The 22,056-nt window shown below is 39.8% G+C and overlaps 1 protein-coding gene across 1 annotated transcript in view; it reads right to left on the bottom strand.

The window, feature by feature from the left end:
* The window catches only part of LOC149318157 (sodium/hydrogen exchanger 9-like), a 410,327-nt gene that overhangs the window by 303,124 nt on the left and 85,147 nt on the right, over nucleotides 1-22,056 (bottom strand). Inside the window, exon 6 of the mRNA XM_089509098.1 lies at nucleotides 8,769-8,874. Within this exon, the coding sequence (XP_089365224.1) occupies nucleotides 8,769-8,874 (106 nt within the window). The remainder of the gene's footprint in view (nucleotides 1-8,768; nucleotides 8,875-22,056) is intronic.

Here is a 22,056-nt window from a genome sequence, read left to right as displayed (position 1 = left end):
CCTCTTCCTCCTTCCTCCCTCCCTCCCTCCCTCCTTCCTCCTCCTCCTCCTCCTTGGGTCCGGCCCGGCCCACGTGGGGACCAGAGGAGGAGCTCCTCCTCTTGAGGCTGGCTGGCCAATGGGGGCAGAGTGGAGCTCCAACAGCCCGCCCCCTGCCAGCAGCCATTGGCCAGCCAGCCCCAGGAGGAGAAACTCCTCCTATTTAGCCCTACGTGCGGCCCTGAAAGCGCGCGCAGGGCAACAGGAAGCTGCATGCCTGCACCAAAGGCTGCGGCGGTGGTGGCCTCAGCAGCAGTGCGCTGTGCGCTGTGCACGCTGCGTACAGCACAGTGCAGTGCGATGCAAAGGCCGCAGGAGCGGCCATGCGCAAAGCGCAATAGCCAGCACAGGCGCTGCTGGTGCCAGTGGCAGCAGCGGGACCCAGCAGGCCCCTGCTTTTTTTCAAGAGAAGAGCAGGCACCCTGGGCTGGGCTGGGTGAGCACGCAGAGGGGCACAAATTGCGCCCCTGGCCTTTTTGTGCCCCAGGCGACCACCTAGGTCACCTATATGGTGGGGCCGGCCCTGCATGGAGATAATTCTTTGAGCCAAGAGAAGTCTTCATCAGTCACTGCTGAATCAAAAGAGCTTTCCACTAGCAGAGAGAGAGAGACCAACTGGATACAACCTGTGTTTCCTAGCAATATTTAGAATCATTTGACATTTCTATCTTGCCTTGTTGTACACTATAGTGATCTCTAGCAGTTATTGTGTGGGGCTGGTTATTAAAGAACAATGACTGACAAAAGTAATAACAAAATGCATAAATTAAATTCCAGTAACTGAAACTCCTAATATTCAGTGAAACGTGAAAAGTACAATATAAAATAAATTGCACATCTTATATGATCTGATAGATGAAAGGAACGCTGACCTAGCATGCATCACAGAGACCTGGTTGGGGGAGCACAGCTGTGTGACCTGGGCTAAAACTCTCCCAGCTGGGTATATAGTGAAGGAGCAGGTCAGGGAAAGTGGCCAAGGGGGAGGAGTGGCTGTTGTCCATAAAAGTCATATCACCTTGACCAGGAACCCGGTTCCGAAACTGAGCCACATCTAGTGTATTTACCTGACCCTAAAGGCCAAGGACAGTCTGGGGATTCTGTTGGTCTACCGTCCACCCCGTAGCCTAACAGACTCCCTGGCCGAGCTGACACAGCTGGTCTCGGAGCTGGTGTTGGAGTCCCCCAGGCTTCTTGTGCTGGGGGACCTCAACATCCCCTTTGAGGCTGGCTCATTAGATCTATCAGGTGCGACACGGCAGTTCATGGATTCCATGACAGCCATGGGCCTGTCCCAGTTGGTCCAGGGTCCAACACATTGTGCTGGTAATACACTCAATGTGGTCTTTAGTATGGACCGAGAACATCCGTGGGCGGAGGTAAATGATATCTCCCCCCTGTCATGGACAGACCATTTTCTGGTCAAGGTTGGACTGAATGCCACAATTCAAAAAACCCCTCAGGGGTGGTAGACCTATTAGAATGGTCCACCCTTGGAGGCTGATGGAACCCAAAAGGTTCCAAGAAGCCCTAGAGAGAATTATGTTTGGGAACAATGGTGATTCTGCCGAAACTCTGGTTAATAACTGGAATAAGAACCTTACTGGGGTAATAGACAGTATCGCTCCCGAGCGTCCTTACCAGCCCACTTCAAACAGAAGATCCTGGTATACCAAAGATCTATGCCAGATGAAGCGGGCTGTGCAACGACTAGAGCGTTACTGGCGGAAACATCAGTGCATATCTGATAAGACACTCCATGAGAACATGTTACGTTCCTACGGAGTGGCAATCGATGCAGCAAAGAATACATTCTGTGCTGCATGGATTGCATCTGCAGAGTCTCGTCCAGCAGAGCTGTTCAGGTTGGTTAGGGAATTAACACAAGTACCAACCACCCTGAACCCTTTATTAGAACCAACTATAGCCTGCTGTGACGCTTTTAATGACTTTTTTGCGGATAAAATCTCTCAGATAAGGGCTGATCTTGATGCTGGTTTTTCGACAGAATCAATAAGAGAGGTGTCCAGTGACTCTGGAAACAAGGTTATACTGGATTGCTTTGAGTTTGTAAATACCAATGACGTGGACAAGCTCCTTGGAAGTGTAAGGAGGACGACGTGTGCTCTTGATCCTTGCCCTTCTTGGTTGACCGTCCAGGGAGGAGATGCAATAAAAACACCATTACATCTTATACTTAATGCATCTCTTTGGGAGGGTATATTTCCAGCTGCCTTAAAACAGACAATAGTAAAACCAATCTTAAAGAAACCCTCCCTTGACCCCCTGTTGAAAAATAATTATAGACCGGTCTCCCTTTTACCATTCTTGGGCAAGGTGATCAAGAGGGCAGTTGCCTTCCAACTCCAAGCCGTCTTGGAGGAAACCGATTATCTGGACCCATTTCAAACTGGCTTCAGGGCGGGATACGGAGTTGAGACTGCTATGGTTGCCTTAGTCGATGATCTTCGTCTGGGCATCGACAGGGGAAGTGTGACCCTGTTGGTGCTCTTGGACATCTCAGCGGCCTTAGATACCATCGACCATGGTATTCTTCTGGAGCGCCTGAGGGAGCTGGGCATCAGGGGCACTGCGCTCCAGTGGCTCCGGTCCTATCTCTCAGGAAGGTTCCAGATGGTGAGACTGGGGGACTGTTGCTCTTGTAAAAGAGAGCTGACATCTGGCATCCCTCAGGGTGCCATTCTGTCCCCCATGCTGTTTAACATTTACATGAAGCTGCTGAGACAGATCATCTGGGAAAATGGAGCACAGTGTTATCAGTATGCTGATGACACCCAGATCTATCTCTCCATGTCTCTGACTGATACAGCGACTAAGGATGGCATCTCTCCTCTGGATGCCTGTCTGGGGTCAGTAATGGGCTGGATGAGGGAAAACAAATTCAAGCTGAATCCAGAGAAAATAGAGGTACTCATGATAGGCACAAGTCCTGACAGGGAAATTTGCCATCAAGTCCTGGACGGGGTCACACTTCCCCTAAAGGACAAAGTTCACAGTTTGGGAGTACTCCTGGATTCATCTCTACAGTTGTCATCACAGGTGGATGCGATGGCCAGGAGTGCGTGGTAGCAGCTTTGGCTGATACGCCAACTGCGTCCCTGTCTGGACCGAAAGGACCTTGAAACTGTAGTACACGCACTGGTAACCTCTCGGTTAGATTTCTGTAATGCGCTCTACTTGGGGCTACCTTTGTACCAGGTTCGGAAGCTTCAGCTAGTTCAAAACGCTGCAGCCAGATTGGTCACTGGAACTTCCAGGTCATCAGACCATATAACACCGGTATATTAGCTTCTGGGCTCAATACAAAGTGTTGGTTATTACCTATAAAGCCCTACATGGCTTGTGCCCGAGTTACTTGAGGGAGTGCCTCTCCCCATACAATCCGCCCCACACTCTCAGAACAACAGGGAAACATTTGCTAGAGTGCCCTAGGGTGAGACTGATAACAACTCACCAAAGGACATTTATGTCGACACCTCCAACCCTCTGGAATAAACTTCCAGACGAAATCCAGCTCTGTTCCACCTTGGATGCCTTTAAGAAGGCCTTGAAGACTCATTTACTTTGGTTGGCATACCCTCCTGACCCCTTGTAGAATGCTATTCCCTGACGGAAGTTCATTTTAGGATTTGACTGATATATTCTGTGACTAATAGATTTTATCTTGCTGTTTGTATGTAGATTTTAAGTTTTTTATTGAATTGAATGTCTATTTATGATTATTGTGTTATATTGCATTGTATACTTCGGCATATTTTTTGAGAAACTGTAAACTGCTTTGATCTGCTGGAAAAGCGGTATAAAAATAAAGTTTTATTATTATTTATTATTAATATATTTTATTCTGTATATTTAAGTTCTTGTGATTGTAGAAGTTATTTCTTTCAACTTCTAAACAAGTTGAAAGTTTCCAGCTGAATATATCTAGAGAAGAATTGGCTGCAATCATCACCTACAAACTGTCAGATGAGTTCTAGTTTTGGAATATTTATTACCGGCACTTGATGGGCATGAAGCAGAAAGAATACATTCTGATTTTCAAGCCTCAGCTGGAGATTTGCTGTTAGCTGCTATATAAAGATATCCTTGCCATTTAAATAGGCACATTTGATATAAGAGTTCTTGAGAGTGTCAGTGAAGAACTCTACAAGGTCCTTCAACATGGCAACTTTTCTTATTTTATCAGTAGTTTAGAAGCAGCAAGCAGAAAGGGAGACTACATCTTTGCAAAACTGGCTATTTCATAGAACTGGGAATCAAAGCCTAAAGCATGTAACTATATTCTGAAGGAGAAATTCAGTTCTGAACACTGCATCTACAATACTGCAATCACTTCAAAGGCACATCAGAGTTTGAACTTGGCAGCAGATCATAAAAATGTAGAGTACTATTCACATCCTACTGGTATTCAGTGACAAAGTTCATAATGATTTTGGTGATCCTAGTTTGAACTTTTAATTAACTATTGTACTTCAATGCTGTTTGACAAATTTGAACAACTTAATGAGTATGTTTAATGGACAATTTAAAATTTGCAGAACTTATATTCCCATTAAAACCACTATGGTTATTTTGCTTTAGCCACTTCAGATGTTTTATATTATGGATTTGGATTTTAGCATCACTTTACAATAAAGACTGTGAAGAACAATTTCATTATGCAATGAAATATATACAACCTTGGATGGCAACACCTGATCCCTTCCTATCCTTGGAAATAATGTACAGTAGTTGCAAAACCTTGATATTCCAAGGTGTGAGTACTCTGGATTATTTTAAAAATGACACGTGTCTAAATCATACTAACTAGGGACTGTTTTTCACAAACAGATGAATTTTGGCCACTGGGTGAGGGCTTACAGTGGTATAGCAGTAAATTTTGAAGTGCTGGAATGCATTGTGATAGCTTTCATTACCATGTTCAGTAGAAGAAATTATAGACACCTCCCACAGAGTCCAAAAATATATTCAGTTGTGATTTATGAACACACTTACTCCAAAGAGCAGCAGAACTCAAATAACTGAGTACATACAGAATTAATACCCAATGAACTAGCATCACTTAACAATCAAAGAGCTTTTCAATAAAAGGACCCAAGCCACAGTACAGGCTAAAATTTTGGGGCACAACTATAACCCAGTGCATACTTACCTATGATGGACACAAGTAATTGCAAAGATTTGGCTTGCAAAACACACTCGTCAACTGAAATAGAGTCTTTTAAGGCTGGAACAGACAAGCAGAAAAAGGTGGCCTGATCCTGCTTTTTCCAAAAGCAGGTTGAAACCCTACTGCCCATATGGCCCACTCCCAAGGCAGGCCAAACACACAAGGATTGGTTGCACAGCTTTTAGTCCTGGAGCATGGCTTTGGCCAATTTTCCAGTCACTTTCAAGGCTTGTGTCATTTAAACATCCTGTCTTCAAAGTGGTTGGGAACCACTTTATTTTGCCCGTCTGTTTCACTCCTCTGGTTTTACTTATTGCACACTATCCTGCAAATAAATGCTGGCTTTTAAACTGCTTATGCAAGAACAACGATTCTTCTCCCATTCAATGAGATTATGAAATGTTTTGCACATTTTTTATTCCTCCCTTCACTTGTTGAGTCTTCTTTGTCAAAATTTAATTAGCACAAAAAAGTACAAACCCCAACATTTTTGTGCAGAAGTGGTGTATTTTGCAAAACCATGCTGTTTTATGTAAAACAATAGTTTAATTTTGCACAAACCCAATCCTTTTTGTGCAAATGAAATTTTTATGGCACAGTGATAAAATACCAATAAATAAATAAATTAATTAAAAAAACATGGTGAATAATGAAAAAATCTATAACCTTTCTTTACATTTCTAATATTAATCATCCTGAAGCTCTGACAGATGATGTAGGTCCAAAACCCACTGCAGAAATCCAGTTTGTGACTGCTTTCACTGCCCTGGCTCAATGCTAGGGAATTCCAGGAACTGTAGTTTTGTTAGACATTTAGCCTTCTCTGTCAGAGAGTTTTGGTGCCACAAAAACTATCATTCCCAGGATTCCCTTTTGTTCTGCTTTTGTTCTGAAGTTGAATAAATTATTAATTTTATACTACAGGGTACCTCTCTTCAGGTGTTCCTAATGGATGTGGGTTAAACATGTTTTGCTAATGGAATTTAAATTTTCCACATGGCCAGAAGGAGGAGTGCCCTGCCTGCATAGATATCCGTCCAAAATCGGAACATCAGCACCAACATCTTGCAACATATATTTTAAGCATTTTGGTTGTCTCAGTAAAGGTATCACTGCTTTGTAGATTTGGGATGTAATTGGACTTGTGCAAAACTGATGTTTCTGAATGGGGTAAGCCCTTATACCCATAAAGGTTATCTACACAAGCAAGGAAACAGATGCCTTGTATTCTTACATATTTGGAAAGCCTCCATGAGTAAATGGGGCTCTCCCTTTTTAGAAGAGTCACTTTTGCATGCACTGAAAGAAGAAAAGAGGTTGGGATACCCCTGATATCCATTTAAAAATGCAGTTTAGGAAAGCTTATATACTGTAGGCCTTGTGGCACTCCAGCTCTTTTTTGTGTCAAGGCTACATCAGATTTTGGCTGATGATGAAGATTTGTAGTATTTGGGGTTGAAATTCAACAATCCACACAAGGCGTAGGTGGAGAATATTACACCATCCAGAAGAAAATAAATATTTTTGTAGCTGCCTATCCTTTTCCTGATCAGTTTACACATTCAAGATACTTCCAGTGCTTGGAATTTCAGACAGGACACTAACCTTTCAGGCTTTTTTGCCTAGCAGAATAATATGTGTAGAAGAATATATGCCTAGAGGAATAATAGACAACAAAACAAAATCATAGCCAAGTATTATGCCAGTTCTCTTGGAATTTTGATTAATGAAGGATTTGGTTCACTGAATATAATTTCAAGCTCAGTAAACATGGATTGGTTACTGTTTTAACACATTTATAACCAGTCTTTTAATCAAGACTGCCATCCTCTACATCACACTTATCTTGACAGCCATTCTGATCACATTTATCCTAGTATCTATTCCCATTGGACTTTCTGCATGAAAGGGACACCATTTGTGCAAAAGCAATGCATAGGATTGCACTATATAAGAGGTAATTTTTAAATGTTGCATTTCTTAAAGTTGGACTGTCCCCACCAAGTGTTGACAATCATGGAGTTATATATATAGGAGTACAGTGTACCCTCGTTATATGCTGGGGTTTGGTTCCAAGATCCCCCGTGGATAACAAAATCCATGTATCCTCAAGTCCCATTAAATATAATGACATAGTAAAATGGTGTCCCTTATAAAAAAATGGAAAATCAAGGTTTGATATTTGAAATTTTTTTTAATATTTTCAAATTGTGGATGTTTGAATCCGTGTATAAAAATCCGTGTTTAAGAAGAGCTGACTGTATATCTGTATATTCCTTGGCTAGTTTTTTTAATGAATGGAATACTTTGAGTAACTTAAAGTATTATCCATAATGGCTTCACCAGGGGTTCTCCCTTGGCCATAGGTTTTGGATCTGAAATATCAGGGCTTGAAATGGTACTAATCTGGCAGTTTTAGTCCTTAAATCCACTTCTGTTAGCAAATGACCTTTTTTTTTTGTCAGGAAACCAAAGAAGCACATACTTAATGTAAAGAGGCACTGATCTCATTCTTGATAATGACACAAGGTCACATATGCATATATGCATTAATGTATGGAAAGGATTTCCTGAGTACTTTCACCTCAGCTAAATGCTGAGTGTAGGTGTTCTTTTTGAGATGTATTAACTGAAATACATAGAAGAATTCTCTGTTAAAGTTAGAGAATTGTTCCTACTGCAGCCTTCTGGTTCTTTGGCTTCTTAGCTGAAGTCAAATTACACTGTTCTATAGCTTTTGCCTCAGAAAAAGAATGCAGCAAATTCAGGAGAGAGGATTCCAGAATGTAAATTCCTTAGGCTTAATGGATGTCTTTTTTCAGGTAACACTTTTAAAAATATGGGAAGATAATTAATATGGTAAAACAGAACTTAGACAAGTTGTTATTTGGGGGCTACATTTTCTATAATCCCCCAGCTAGTATAGGCAGATTCTATGCTGCCTTGGGAATACTGAGACCTGTAGTCCTTTAAAAAAAAGCTGGATACCAAAATCCTGTCATATTCAGCCTCAGAGGAAGGAAAAGGCAAAACCCCTCTGAAAAAATATTGCCAAGAAAATCCCACAATAGGTTCAGCTTAGGTTTGCCATAAATCAGAAGCAACATGAACACACACAGCAAGTTTGTTTTTAATAACATTCTTTTTTGTAGGGAAACACAAAATAGTAATTTCACGATTCAACTGAGAGTCCAGATTCAAGCTCTGAAAGGAATAGGCATGTTCAACATTCCCACCACCCACCCATGAAGGAAATTAGAAAGCTTACTTTTGTGGGAGCCCCTGAATATCAGAGTCCATGGGTGATTAGGGAATGGGGCAACTTTATTCAGTGGATTTAGCTCAATTTATAATGAAGTATTTGGACAAGAAAACAACATTAGAGAGCTATTAGTGTAGGTAGACTCTATAGGCATTTAAAAAGCACATTACTATTGAATAATAATCTCCATTTGTACAGGGTGTCATAATTCAGATGTGCTGGAAAAAAAAACACAGACCTTTGCACTCCACAAAAGAGACAAGCATTTGTACTTACTATGTCAGAACAATAGCCACAGCATCATTTAGGACACTTTCGCCAAAAAGGAGAGTGTAGAGATCTGTATCAACATGAAGTTCATGGAAAATAGCCAGGACAGTCACTAGAAAGAAAATAATCATAATCATAATAATCATCATAATAAGTCATCTCTTGCACAGGTATCTTTGACTACATGGGCTGACACTATTCAAGAAGAAAAAAGCCATTTTTTTATTTTATTCATCAACACATTGGCATGTACAAGCAGTGTAAGTTCTGCTACAGTGACTGAAAAATATGCACGGATATCATAATGCTCCGGACCAGCCCAAGCCACCAAAGAGTGTTGCCAGCTGTTTCTCACCCTCCTCAGTTCACTGTCTAAAACAGGTGGCTCAGTACATCTTATATTAAGGGCTGGTTTTTCTTCTTAAGGAGTCCTGATTTGCATTACCTTAACTTAGAAGAACATCTATTTAGTTTGTTGGCTTTTCCTTTCATTCTGATCCCTTATTCCATAATGTAATTGAGTGTGGAAATAATAAATTATAAATGTCAAGTACTGAAAAAACTACAGTTGGTTCCCCACATTTGTGGCTTTGACTTTTGCAGATTTGATTATTTGAGATTTTGATTAGTGTGTTCTTTCTAGAACTCTCTCGGTCCTTTAGCACAACTCTGCCAGAAGTTGACCATAGAGGTATGCTGGAGAACCTAGACGTTCCTAGAGAAAACATTTCTTTAGGCATCTATAAGTCCTCCAGCATGATTCTATGATCATCTTCTGGCAGATGTTGACCACAGAGTTATATTATAAGTTCCTTTATTTATTATTTGATTTATTTTGTTTTTAATCCCGCCTTTCTCCAAAAGTGAGGCACAAGGCAGCTAACAACATATATAAAACACATTAAAATGATTAAAATTGTACAATTAAAATCATTTTAAAATTACAAATATAAAATTTAAAACATACAAAGTTAAAAATAATAATCTAAAACCAACCCCCTCATCCCCCCCAAAAAACCAAGCCTGCAAGATCTTAAAAGGCTTGTTTAAATAAAAATGTCTTCGTCTGCTGGGGAAAAGCCAGCAATGAGGGGGCCAACCAAGTCTCCCATGGAAGGGAATTCCACAGGGTGGGAACAGCCCCTGAGAAGGCTCTCTCTCTGGTCCTCACCAGGTGAGCCTGGGATGGTGGTAGGACCGAGAGAAAGTCTTCTGAGGGCTCTAGGTGGTTCATATGGGAAAATATGGTCTCTCAAATAGTCTGGACCTAAGTCATGTAGGGCTTTATAGGTCATGATGAACACTTTGAATTGTGCTCAAAAACCAACCGGTAGCCCACAAAGCTGTTTCAATACAGGAGTTATACGTTCCTTGTAACTGGCTCTAGTCAGCATTCTAGCTGCAGCATTTTGGACCCACTGAAGTTTCTGAACAGTTTCCAAAGGCAACCCCACGTAGAGCACTTTATAGTAGTCCAAACAGGATGTAACCAAAGCATGTGTCACTGTAACCAGATCTGACGTCTCAAGGAATGGGCACAACCACCCCATTTCTTCTTGTTTTTTCATTTTCTGAATAGATTACTGTATAGTTGTCTATTCCATGAACTTCATGTCCATTTTAGCTCACTCACTCCTAGTATTGCTATATTCATGTGTTCCATTTCCTTCTTTAATATGTCGAGTTTCCCCTGGCTCATGCTTCTCACATTCCATGTTCCAATTACATGTATAGTTTTGCTACTAACTATGATTGTTTATTGGACATGTTTTCTGTCTGGCATCCCCCTCTCTAGTTGTTAGTTATTGAGCTGTCTCAGTATGCTTACAGACAGATGCAACTTTAGTGCTAAATGAAATATGCCAACAAATATGGAAAACAAAGCAGTGGCCAACAGACTGGAAACGCTCTATATACATACCAATCCACAAGAAAAGAGATACAAAAGACTGCAGCAACTATACAACAATAGCACTAATCTCACATGCAAGCAAAATAATGCTCAAAATTCTGCAGCATGGACTCCAACCATACATGGAGAGAGAAATTCCAGAGGTGCAAGCAGGATTCAGAAAAAGAAGGGGCACTAGGGACTTCATTGCAAACATGAGATAGCTAATAGAGCGCACCAAAAAATTTCTAAAAAGAAATAGCCTGTATTTTATAGACTTCAGCAAAGCATTTGATTGTATAGATCACTAAAAGCTATGGAATGCACTCAAAGACATTGTCATGCCATGACTTCTGATAGTCCTGATGAGGAATCTGTACCAAGGACAAGAAGCCACCATCAGAACAGAATTTGGGGAAACAGAATGGTTCCCAAAAGGCAAAGGGGTCAGGCTAGGCTACATCCTATCACCTGATTTGTTTAATTTATATGCTGAAAACATCATAAGAAAAGCAGGATTAGAATCAGAAAGAGTGAAGATAGGAGGAAGCAGCATTAACAACCTAAGATATGCAGGCAGCACCATAATACTAGCAAAAGATGTTCAGGAATTGGAACAGTTAATAAGGAAGGTCAAAAAAGAAAGTACAAAGGCAGGTCTGATGCTGATCATAAAGAAAACAAAAATAATGACTACAGAAGAAATACACAAATTCAGTGTAGACAATAAGAAAATTGAAATAGTTAAAAGAATTCCCATATCTAGGATCAAACATTGAGTAGAATGGAGACTGCAGTCAAGAAATAAGAAGAAGACTAGGAATGGGAAGGGCAGCTATGAAAAGATACTGAAGAGCAAAGACATACAACTAAGCGCTAAAGTCAGAATTGTTCAAGCCATTGTATTCCCAATTACCATGTACAGATGCAAGAGCTGGACAGTGAAGGAAACAGACAGAATGAAAATCAACTCATTTGAAATGTGCTGCTGGAGAAGAGTACTTAGGATACTGTGGACAGCAAAGAAAACAACAAATGGTTCTTGAACACATCAGATCAGGGCTCTCCTTGTAAGCTAAGATGATCAAATTGAGGCTATTGTACTTTGGCCACATAATGAGAAGACATGGATCATTAGAAAAAACAATAATGCTAGGAAAGGTAGAGAGTAGAAGAAAGAGAGGAAGACCACAAACCAGATGGATAGACTCAATCAGGGGGGTTATGAGCAGGGGCTTGCAGGATCTGGGCAAGGCAGTGGAGGATAGGAATTCTTGGAGATGTCTCATCCACATGAGTTGGAACTGACTCAAGGGCAGCTATCAACAATATAGTTAACAAGATTCTAACTCCCCTATATGGTAAAAGAGGAACAGCACACCATTCAAGTGCTGCCTTGTGCCCTACCTGATGGTCTGTTGTGTTCTGTTGTGGCTGCTGCCATGACAAAGGAGGTGTGAGAGGAGTATGTGTTTTTACCAAAGAGTAGTGGCTTATAGAATTCAGTTTTTATTTAAAAGCTAACTAAAACCAACTAATTTAATTACTTTTGTGGAACAAAATAATAGCTTTTAAAAACTGTGACCATAATGGTAACTTAGGCCCTGTTCAGACCGGCCATTAAGGCTGGGCTGGAGGCGGAGCTGGGCATCGCGTCCACATGATGCATGCCCTGACTCTACCCCTCAGGGCACCATGATGCTGCACACTGCTCCACATGCCGTATGGCATCACGATGCTCCTCCAGTGCTGCGTCCATATGATGCTGCGCTGAAGGAGCACCACCAAGTCACGCTCCTTTTTGCGCCCTGGAAAGGCCAGATCGAGGCTGTGGCGTGCAGTTGCCGCAGCCCCAATCTGGCTCAAACAAGGCAGTCCCTGTCTGAACAGCCCCTAAGAAATACTTCCAGATGAGGCTTTTACTATGCTTCTACAGCAATTCATCCATGGAAGTTTATGGAAAGTCCAGAATTACCTTTTTCAATGTGTAGCCTTCCCAAATTTTCCCATTCTTTCCTCCATATTTTGTTTTCTTATCAAAGAAAACAAATTAAAGGGGAAAAAAGATGGACTAGTTGAATAGTCCCTTTTAACTTTGGGTGGTAAGAACACTCTGCAAATATCCTAAGTACATTTAGGGTCTTGAGAATATAACTGTAACAGATTATTTTTAAAATAAACATTCGAAACTCTATGTGAAAGTATTTGAAATTTGAAATTATATTGAGTCACTATACATTGTAACACTTTCCACCTTTTATTCAATCTTGCCCTAATCAATTTTAAGGGGATTTTCCAGCATCTTCTCATGATGTATCTTCTAGAGGAAGCTTAAAGGAAGCAGAAATTATGGATAATTTGTTCTGCATCGCCACACTGCTATCACCAAGCTGTAGCATCCAAAATGATTTTAGGATACAAGTATACAGGACATTAATTGCTTTGATATATAAAAAAAATTAATGTAAATAATATCAGCAAGAGTGGTTAATAATTACTGAGATTACCAAAAGGACAGATCAGAATTTTAACTCTCTCCATTCTCTAAAAGCCCTTAGGAAAATCTCACAATGTCTAGCATGGTTTTTAGTTAAATTGCACAGGATTTCTTCCCCAAGGAAAGTTATTTGTTCTAATAGTTTAGCTTCTACAAAGTGTTCCTTACATCAAAATAGAATTACTCAACCTCTTCCTGCTATTATGTTATGAAAACCCGCCTACTGTATTCTTTTGAAGATTTTTCAAGAATGATTTTCATATCAGCACCCTTTCCCATAGATGGTGAATGCTTATTTTTCTGCCAGGAATTAATTCCTTGTAAATATTTCTAATGATCTGCAAGACTGGAAAATAACATAGCATTTCACTGCATTCACTTCATTGCTTCTCGCTCTGGTACATAATTGTGCTATCAACTATATCTCTATAGCAAAGGAATCCCAAGATTTAGGACTGCCTCTAGGGTGCCAGGTTAACATCTGACATTTCATGAGAAGCTGCCTTTCCTTGTACTGCAACTATTGTTGTTTCCATGCACCAGTCATCATGTTGCATGTGTAATTTCTTTTTGAGTAGGAGTAGGGTTGCCATAACTGTCAACTTCCAAACCGGGACAAATGTAGGACAAAATTTAGACCCAAATGTAGGACATATTTTTTAAATGGAGGACACGCGAACAACTAAATTTTTTAAATAATTTAAAAAAGCATTAATATAAACGCATGTTTCTTAGGCATACTCAAAATGGATGACATTTTGGCATTATTCCTAGAAAGATGGCAGAAATGTATTTCCCTTTCTGGCCAACCCCCCCCCCCCTTCCAAAATACACAACAGCACATTTGGGCATTTAGCATGGTTTTATTTAACATGGCCTCTTGCATATTTCAGAGGCTTATTGCATAACCAAACCATTTGGATTTAACACTTAACATGGGTTCACATGGCTGTGCATATTTAACATGTCAAGGTGGTTTAACAAGAAGTGGATTTCCCCTCGGTTTCAGGTGTCTTGCACCAACTGTATTTCTCAGAAGTGTGTACTTGGTCAAGGCACTTTGATTTTTCTTCACTGCTCATGAGTTTTTAAAAATCAGAGCAACTTACATTGGCCATGCCTGAGAGGCTTGCTGATATCAATATCACCATAATCATCATCACCATCATTGTCACAACAAGGCAAACTTGTTAGCATTAGAAGCACAAAAAATACACAAAAGAAAAAAAAAACACTTTGGAAAGTCACACACTCTCAGCTTCAGAAACAGTGAGCGCATGCCTCGGAAGTTTGCTGATATCAATATCAGCATCAGCATCACCATCACTGTCACAACAAGGCAGACTTGTTAGCATTAAAAGCACAAAAATACACAAAAAACACACTTTGGAAGGTCACACTCTCTCGGCTTCAGAAACAGTGAGCGCATGCCTCAAGTTTGCTGATATCAATATCATCATCATCATCATCATCACCACCACCACCACCATCATTGTCACAACAAGGCAGACTTGTTAGCATTAAAAGCACCAAAAATACACAAAAAACACACTTTAGAAAAAGTCCTACTCTGCTCCGCCTCCTCCTTCTCCAAGGCTCCTCCTCCTCCTTGATGTTGGCCCATGGCAGACTGGGGTTGGAAACAGCCCTGCCCCCACTGTTCTGCCATTGGCCAGCCAGCGTCAAGGGGACAAGCTCCCATTTTAGCCCCATGCATGGGTGCGCAAGCGGGGCGAGTGTGTGCTGCCGCTGGCTGTGGCCCACGCAACTGCCCAGCACAGTCATGTGGGAGAGCATGGAGGTGGAGGTGGAGGAGGAGACAGAGGTGGGTGGCTGGCCAGCTGCATGAGCAGCCGCAGCAATGGCCACATGAGCAGGCCTGGCCCAGGGGCCGGCCCCAAAGTCAGGAATTGGCGGGAACCAGGCCAGGACTGGGCCGGTACCGCCAAAAATGGGACTGTCCTGCCTGCAGGCGGGATATGGCATCCCTAAGCAGGAGGAATTTTAGGAGTGTTTTATTTACCTCATGGGCCTAATTCCAGTTTTTATAATTCACATATCATAAGCCATATTAATAGAGAACCTTGAAGTAGATAGCTTAGAAATACAATTTCCAAAGATCTGAATAAGGTCAGAGGTGATGTTCTGTGTTTATTGAAGAAAAAGAATTACTGTAATCATGTATTAGGTGATCAAGAGGACCAATTTATAGCTGGCTTTTCCCACCCAGACCCTTTGCTCACCAGAAACAGGTAATTAAGCTTGCTTAGCATTAGGACAAGCTACTACTTTAGACACCAACATCCTAACTTGTTAGCTGCAAAATTGTGTCTCCAACTGCAGTGTGTTATCTGTTGTAAGTTGACTATGGAATTCTGGTTCAATATAAATGCTGGTGACATACCTGTTTTATTAACAAGGTTCTCTGTGGCTCCCAGGCAAGGCTACTAATACAGGCCTGTAGCAGGGTTTCTCTCAGCTAAGGAAAGAAAAGGGGAATCTAACTGCATTTAATAGGATAGCAGGCGATACCTCAGTACAACAGATGCAGTACTTTACTTTTTACTCCATAGAAATAAGTGTTGTATGTTTTCAAGTCATTTATGGCAACCCTAAGAAAAATTTGTTCAGAGAGGGTTTACTTTTGCCTTTCTCTGAAGCTGAGAGTACGTTTTCATGGTCTCCAGAATGGTAGTCTAACACTAAAAGTACAGTGGACCTTTGTTATACGCTGGGGTTTGGTTCAGATCCCTGTGTATAACAAAATCTGTGTATGCTCAAGTCCCATTAAATATAATGACATAGCAAAATGGTCTCCCTTATAAAAAATGGAAAACCAAGGTAAATTTATACTTTTTTGGAACATTTTCAAACCATGTATGCTTGAATCCGTGTATAAGAAGGGCCGACTGTACTACACCATGCCAGCTCTCTTAGAAGTAAGTAGCAAATATTTATCTAAATGGGGTAAGGTAAGGTGTTTGGAAGCAACATTCAGTTAGCACTGGGACATCCGCCAGTAGGACAGGAACATCCTCCACCTTGTGCCTCCAGGAATATTTCCTCTGCTACTTGAGGTGCAATGTAACTACTCTAACTAGTAACAATGGATGGCTTCCTTCTCCATTAATTTATTCAATTGACTTTTAAATCCACCCAAGTTGACAATCATAACTTCATATAGTGGTGGTGAATTCCATCATTTAACTACATGCTGTGTAAACAAGTGCTTCTTAATATTTGTCCTGTATCTCCCACTATTTAGCTTTAGTGGATGGCTCTGGGTTCAAAAATTATGAAATAGCAAGAGTAACTTCTCCATATATTTTCTCCATGTTAGGTAAGGTAGTTTTATACTCTTTCACATTGCCCTTCTGGAAGATTTGATTGGTTGTAGTCTTATATCATAGTCCTCTAGTTTTGATTTGTGACTTGTGGAATAACAATTTTCATTTGAAAAGGACAGAGAATACTATAAGCCTGGGGATAAGAAAATCTATCAGTTTTGTTTGCTCCCACATTCATTTAAAAACAAAACACAAGTTCAGTCTGTCCCAAATATGAAGCATGCATGTTTGAGTAAATACCTAAAACATCCAAACAAACTCGAACCACTGAAATGAAATTTACCCTCACATGACAATTACAATAGGGACAGTTGGTTCCAGAATGGAGGTGACAGTGTTGTATCTGGTTGCTAAAGATGGGGGGCAGGCAGCGAGGGAAAGAGGTGGTAACTTAAATTCAGCACTAACATGTTTGAATATATAGAGATTTAAAAGAAGACTTTAAGAGTTGAGAACTCAGTGCTCTGGGTATGGACACACATATCTGCCAATTTTAGTTTCTCTCATATTCTATTTTTCAAAGTCTCAAGTTTTTTCTACTTCAAACATGGCTATATCTATAAATTTTGTAATTTCCTATCAGAAATAATAATAATATTTATTTGTATCCCACTCTTTTCCCAGAACTGGGACTCATAGCAGCTTTATAACATTTAATAACAATTCAGTTAAAAACATAGAAAAGTGATACATTAAAACAGAATTAAATTGTTAGAATATTAAAATAGATTAATTTATTAAAAGAATAAAAATACAGTTAAAAAGATAAAATTTTAAAACACTTAAAATGATACAACACCCCAGTCCTTTAAAAACATTAAAAAGCCTGCCTGAATAAGAAAGTTTTAACATGCCGGCAGAAAGCCAACAAGGAGGGAGCCATTCTGATCTCCCTGGGCAAGGAGTTCCAGAGTCTAGGGACAGCCACTGAGAAGGCCCTTTCTCTTGTTCCCACCAACCGTGTTTGTCATAGTGGTGGGACGGACAGAAGGGCCTCTTCAGGGTCCAGGCCGTTTCATACAAGGAGATACGGTCTTCCAAATATCATAGACCCGAGCCATGCAGAAATGAACAGAAATTAAATACATCAATATCTCTATATAATGGAGATGTACATGGGAATAATTGCAGAATTCTAGATTTTGCTGGACAGCAAATGCTACTGGTTCAAGCCAGCATAGGTAATAGTGAAGAATGCTGGGAGCTGAAGTCCAACTACATTTGCAGAGCCTCATCTTTCCGAGACCTGCTATATAGTAATGTTAATAAAGTTATAGAATACACAAAAACTGGAAACATAAAAATATGTAGAGGGTTGGAACAGTGAAGCATTAAGTTCTCTACCTCTCAGCAGGGACTGAGACTGCCTAACAATAAAAAGTTTAAATTATTATGCTTGGTTATTTCATGTTCTGTTTCATGTTCTGTTTCATTATGAAGCCAAGCCCTCCCTCCAGTCCATCTGCCTTGGTCCAGGCCTCGGAGGTAGAGAGGAACTGCTGGACCTCTTACCCTTTCCCTCCACCACTCCCTTCTCCTTCTGTGTCATGTCTTTTTAGATTGTAAGCCCGAGGGCAGGGATCCGTCTAAGTAAAAAGATTGTATGTACAGCGCTGTGTAAATTTACAGCGCTTCATAAATAAAGGTTAATAATAATAATAATATCCTGTACTGACACATATTAACAGATACTGAGTCAGGCATAATCAGCTTCTACACAAATCTAATAAACCGTCTTGTTAAAAAAAAATATGACAGGCTCAAAAAAAAGTATGTATAATTTGCAATGCCAATCAATCTTACTGCAAAAAGTAGCAGTAACTCATGTTTGTTTGTCTTCCTGGCACTGTCTGTTGAAAAGGGAATCCAGAAAATGTAGCCTGAAAATAATGAGAGCAATATATATACATATATGTGAACTATAAAGAGAAGATGAGATCAAAACAAAGATAAATTATAATACTCTTCTCCCAGGCTTATGATTTAATGCTCTTCATCTCTTACTCTGCCAGTGTTGTTATGCTACAACAGGAGATATGCCATCAGTGCTAGACTTGTTTCACTGTAGCTGTCAAGCAGTTAACGGGATGTTCTCCTTCAATCCCTTGTAGAGTGGGCTGACTTCTGTATGGGCCTCTGTACCATCCTGAACTAACGGTGGGTGAATTTTTTTAAAAAATACAAAACCCCCACACAATTTTCTCTTGATTTGTGGTCAAACAAATGCAAGATTTAAAAAGCACATGATGCAAGGGGGAGGGGGGTGTAGAAATTATTGGATTCATCCATCCATTCTTAGTACTGTGAATGCTTCATTCTTTAAAAAATGTGTTTGATTCTGTGTTATTGCAGAATCAAGGCTGCCCACTCCAGTGAGACTCACCCTTAACATAACATGGCAGGCAGGCATGTATAAATAGCCCCCTCCAGGCAGGGAATAATTATATCTATTGAACCTGGCTAGTGAAAATGTGGAAAGGTTTGTTTCAATTTTCTTCACGTTTGGGATAGAAAGAATGTGTGATTTCAAAAATCCAAGTGCAGTAGAAAGTAAAACTTATGATTTTCTCATTATTACCCTACAAAAAGTAGAAATTACAACCTGTTCCCTTTTATCCTTTGTTTCTTATGAAATTTGTCAACCAGTTGTTTCCTATTCTAGAAGGAGGACCTCAAATACAATGACACAGACCAATTAAAGTGACATACAATGGGATTCAGTTGTATACCTGCAAATTAAGCAAAATAAACCAACATTACTAAAGCCGCTGGTGTATTCTCTTTGAGAGTCTGATTATAACAAGGTTAAAAATATTCTGTCAGGGCCAACAGGCCTGGTTTGAATGACAAGTGGGAAGACAACAAGATAGGATACTTCCCAACTAAACCAACCATATTGAAAAGCCCTTGTGCTAAAAATAAAAATTCCAGCTGTAATTATAGATTCCTGGCACTGCTAATCAGCCAATCTACTCAAGGCTTAGCTCCAGAAAGAAAACATCAATAAAGCTTTTTAATTACCAATCTCTTCCCCCCCCCTCCATCCTTGATACACTTTTAAATATTTTCCAGCTGTTTTGTGTGATTTGGAAAAGAAAATGAAACATGGGACAACCCACACTAGCAATACAGATGTAACCATAGAAACTGTAAATAGAAAAGAGCATTTTGATTATCAGCCTAATTGAAGGCAAGGGAGTTCACAAAGCTTTGAAACAGTTCTGCTTCAGCAAACCTTTATTGAGGCAAATGTTTCCTTGTGCTCTAAATGTCACTGCAGGAGGGGGAAAGGTACAGGTATGCAAAGTATTTTCCGATTAGAATGTCAGTACCATAAGATCACCGATATTAAATGGTGAAGTGCAATAGCCTTTCCAGGACTGTATGAGACTGCAGCTGAGAGAATTGAGTGTAGATGTGCCCTTGTAATTTTTCACAGAGCAAAATTAGCATGTAAGGGAAATGAAGAGGCTGGAAGGCTTTTCTCAGATGCAAAGCTTTTACAAGCAGTGTTTGACCTTTTGGAATGTACAGTTATAACATCTATGATCCACTTTTTGAAATGATAAAGTCCAAAAAGGTGCTGTGGAATGTTTTGGAACATGTTTAGTGTTAAGACTATAATGGGAAATGAGGGAAACAAGCATTTCTGGATTTTTCTTCTTCATTTTCCACTGTGGACTCAGAAGCATTTTGTCAACTTTTCTTTACACCAAAATTTGTGAGCTCCAGGTGATAGTTGACATTCACAGATTTTGTTGGGGGGAAGAAATACAGAAGTTAATATTTTGCATTTCAAAGTAGAAACAGAAAATCCTTTCTTTCCTGCATATCTGCTTTCCTTGATTCTCTGTCACAAAGAATGAGAGCATCTTATCATCAGGCCTTGATTCTTTGAATCAACAGTATGAGTTCAAAGTTCCCATCTCTCTCTGAATTTAGGAGTTCCAAATTATCTCATTTCAAAAGTGTAAACAATCAGTTAGGAATCCCCTATTGTTTAATGTCTTTTGTTTCTGAATTTTGTACAAAGCATTGGGAATGTACAGTTTCACAGATTTCAGTTTCTTTATGTCTTTTACATCTCCTGCACTATCGATGCACATGTGCTCATTGGTAAAATGTTGGAAAAAGAAACGCAAACTCAATTGAAAAAAGATTTTATTGTGCTGTGTTTTCAAAATCTCCAAGAAACTTTTGAGCACCTCTATTACACAGCACAAAGAAAGAAGAATCTTGAAATAATTATATGTATGCTCAAAATACAAAAATGAGTGTCCATATCAGTATATGTATACAGGGTGTGGAGAGAAATGTGTTTTTATTTAACTTACACCCCACTTTTTATCAATATGAGACCCAAGGAGGTTCATAGCTTATGGAAGACACTGAAAACTGTGACATATTCCAGTTCAGCAATTACTTGTAGATATTTTCTTAGTTAACTTATCATTCAGGGAAGTAGAATGCAGACAAAATGAATCCACTAAATCTTTAATGGAAGTGAATGTGGGGACTCTGCTCATACCTGGCCAAAACCTACTAGTCCATATGGAATACTGTGGAGTTGGTGTGAATGGTGTCCCACAAAGAATATGAACAGGCATTGGTTACCTGGTAAGTCTGATGTGTTAATATGGTTTTAGAGGCAAAGGAATACTAAGTGTGGAAATTCCATGGCCCAGTTTCTTTTACTGTATCCAGGGAAAGAATTGGGGTGGCTTTAGAATCTGTGGCCATCAAAATGGGAGTGATATGGCTTTCTTTTTCTGTTTTTCCTCCTAATTGGCCAGTCTAATCTGTAGGCATAGCAGAAGAATGAAAGGACTCTAGATTTCTGTAGAATTATACAACTGGAAAAATCCCAAAGGGCCATTTTGTCATATGTGAAATTTAAAAGTTTCTTAGTATACATTCATGAATAACAATGATGATAACAAAAGCAGTTTCAGGAATGATTTCAGAAATATACAAAGAGAACATTGTTCTGAAAAGCAAACCCGATCAGAGAGCACTTTATAATATCAAACATTATCAAAGTACAATTAATCCACCACAAAACTTTGACACTCAAAATTGAACCTGTACCAACACTTAGTTTAGTGTAGAGCTGTACTCAGGAGTTTCCAGATAATTATGTCCCTCAGTAATAAACAATAAGAGATGGAACTTCTAATTTGATTCAGTTAATTTTACCTATATGTGACCATTGACTGAAACTCTAAAACATGTGTACACTTTTCTAATAGCTTATAACAACATTCAAGTAATTACAAATAAGAGATACATAACTAAAATTCCTAGCGAGGACAATTGACCTTTACTCTGAATCATTTCAAAGAATTCTTGGAAAAATAACAACATTTCTAATGTAACAGTATAGTCTTATTATAATCTTAAACACAATGAGGGGTCACTCCAATAGGAATCAGTGTGGTGTACTTCCAACAAGATGGTTAATATCGGGCTGGAAAACTCTGCTGCTATTATTGTGTGTTATACCAACACTGGATCCAGAGTGCTTGAATACTGAACTAGAATTCTAGAACAGGGTTTGAA

This window comes from Sceloporus occidentalis, unplaced genomic scaffold (genome assembly GCF_023333645.1).
Source record: "Sceloporus occidentalis isolate IW3139 unplaced genomic scaffold, rSceOcc1.0.p SCAF_2, whole genome shotgun sequence".
NCBI classification, from domain to species: Eukaryota; Metazoa; Chordata; class Lepidosauria; order Squamata; family Phrynosomatidae; genus Sceloporus; species Sceloporus occidentalis.
Note: the sequence above shows the minus strand (reverse complement) of the source record. Positions and strands in the feature narration are given on the sequence as shown.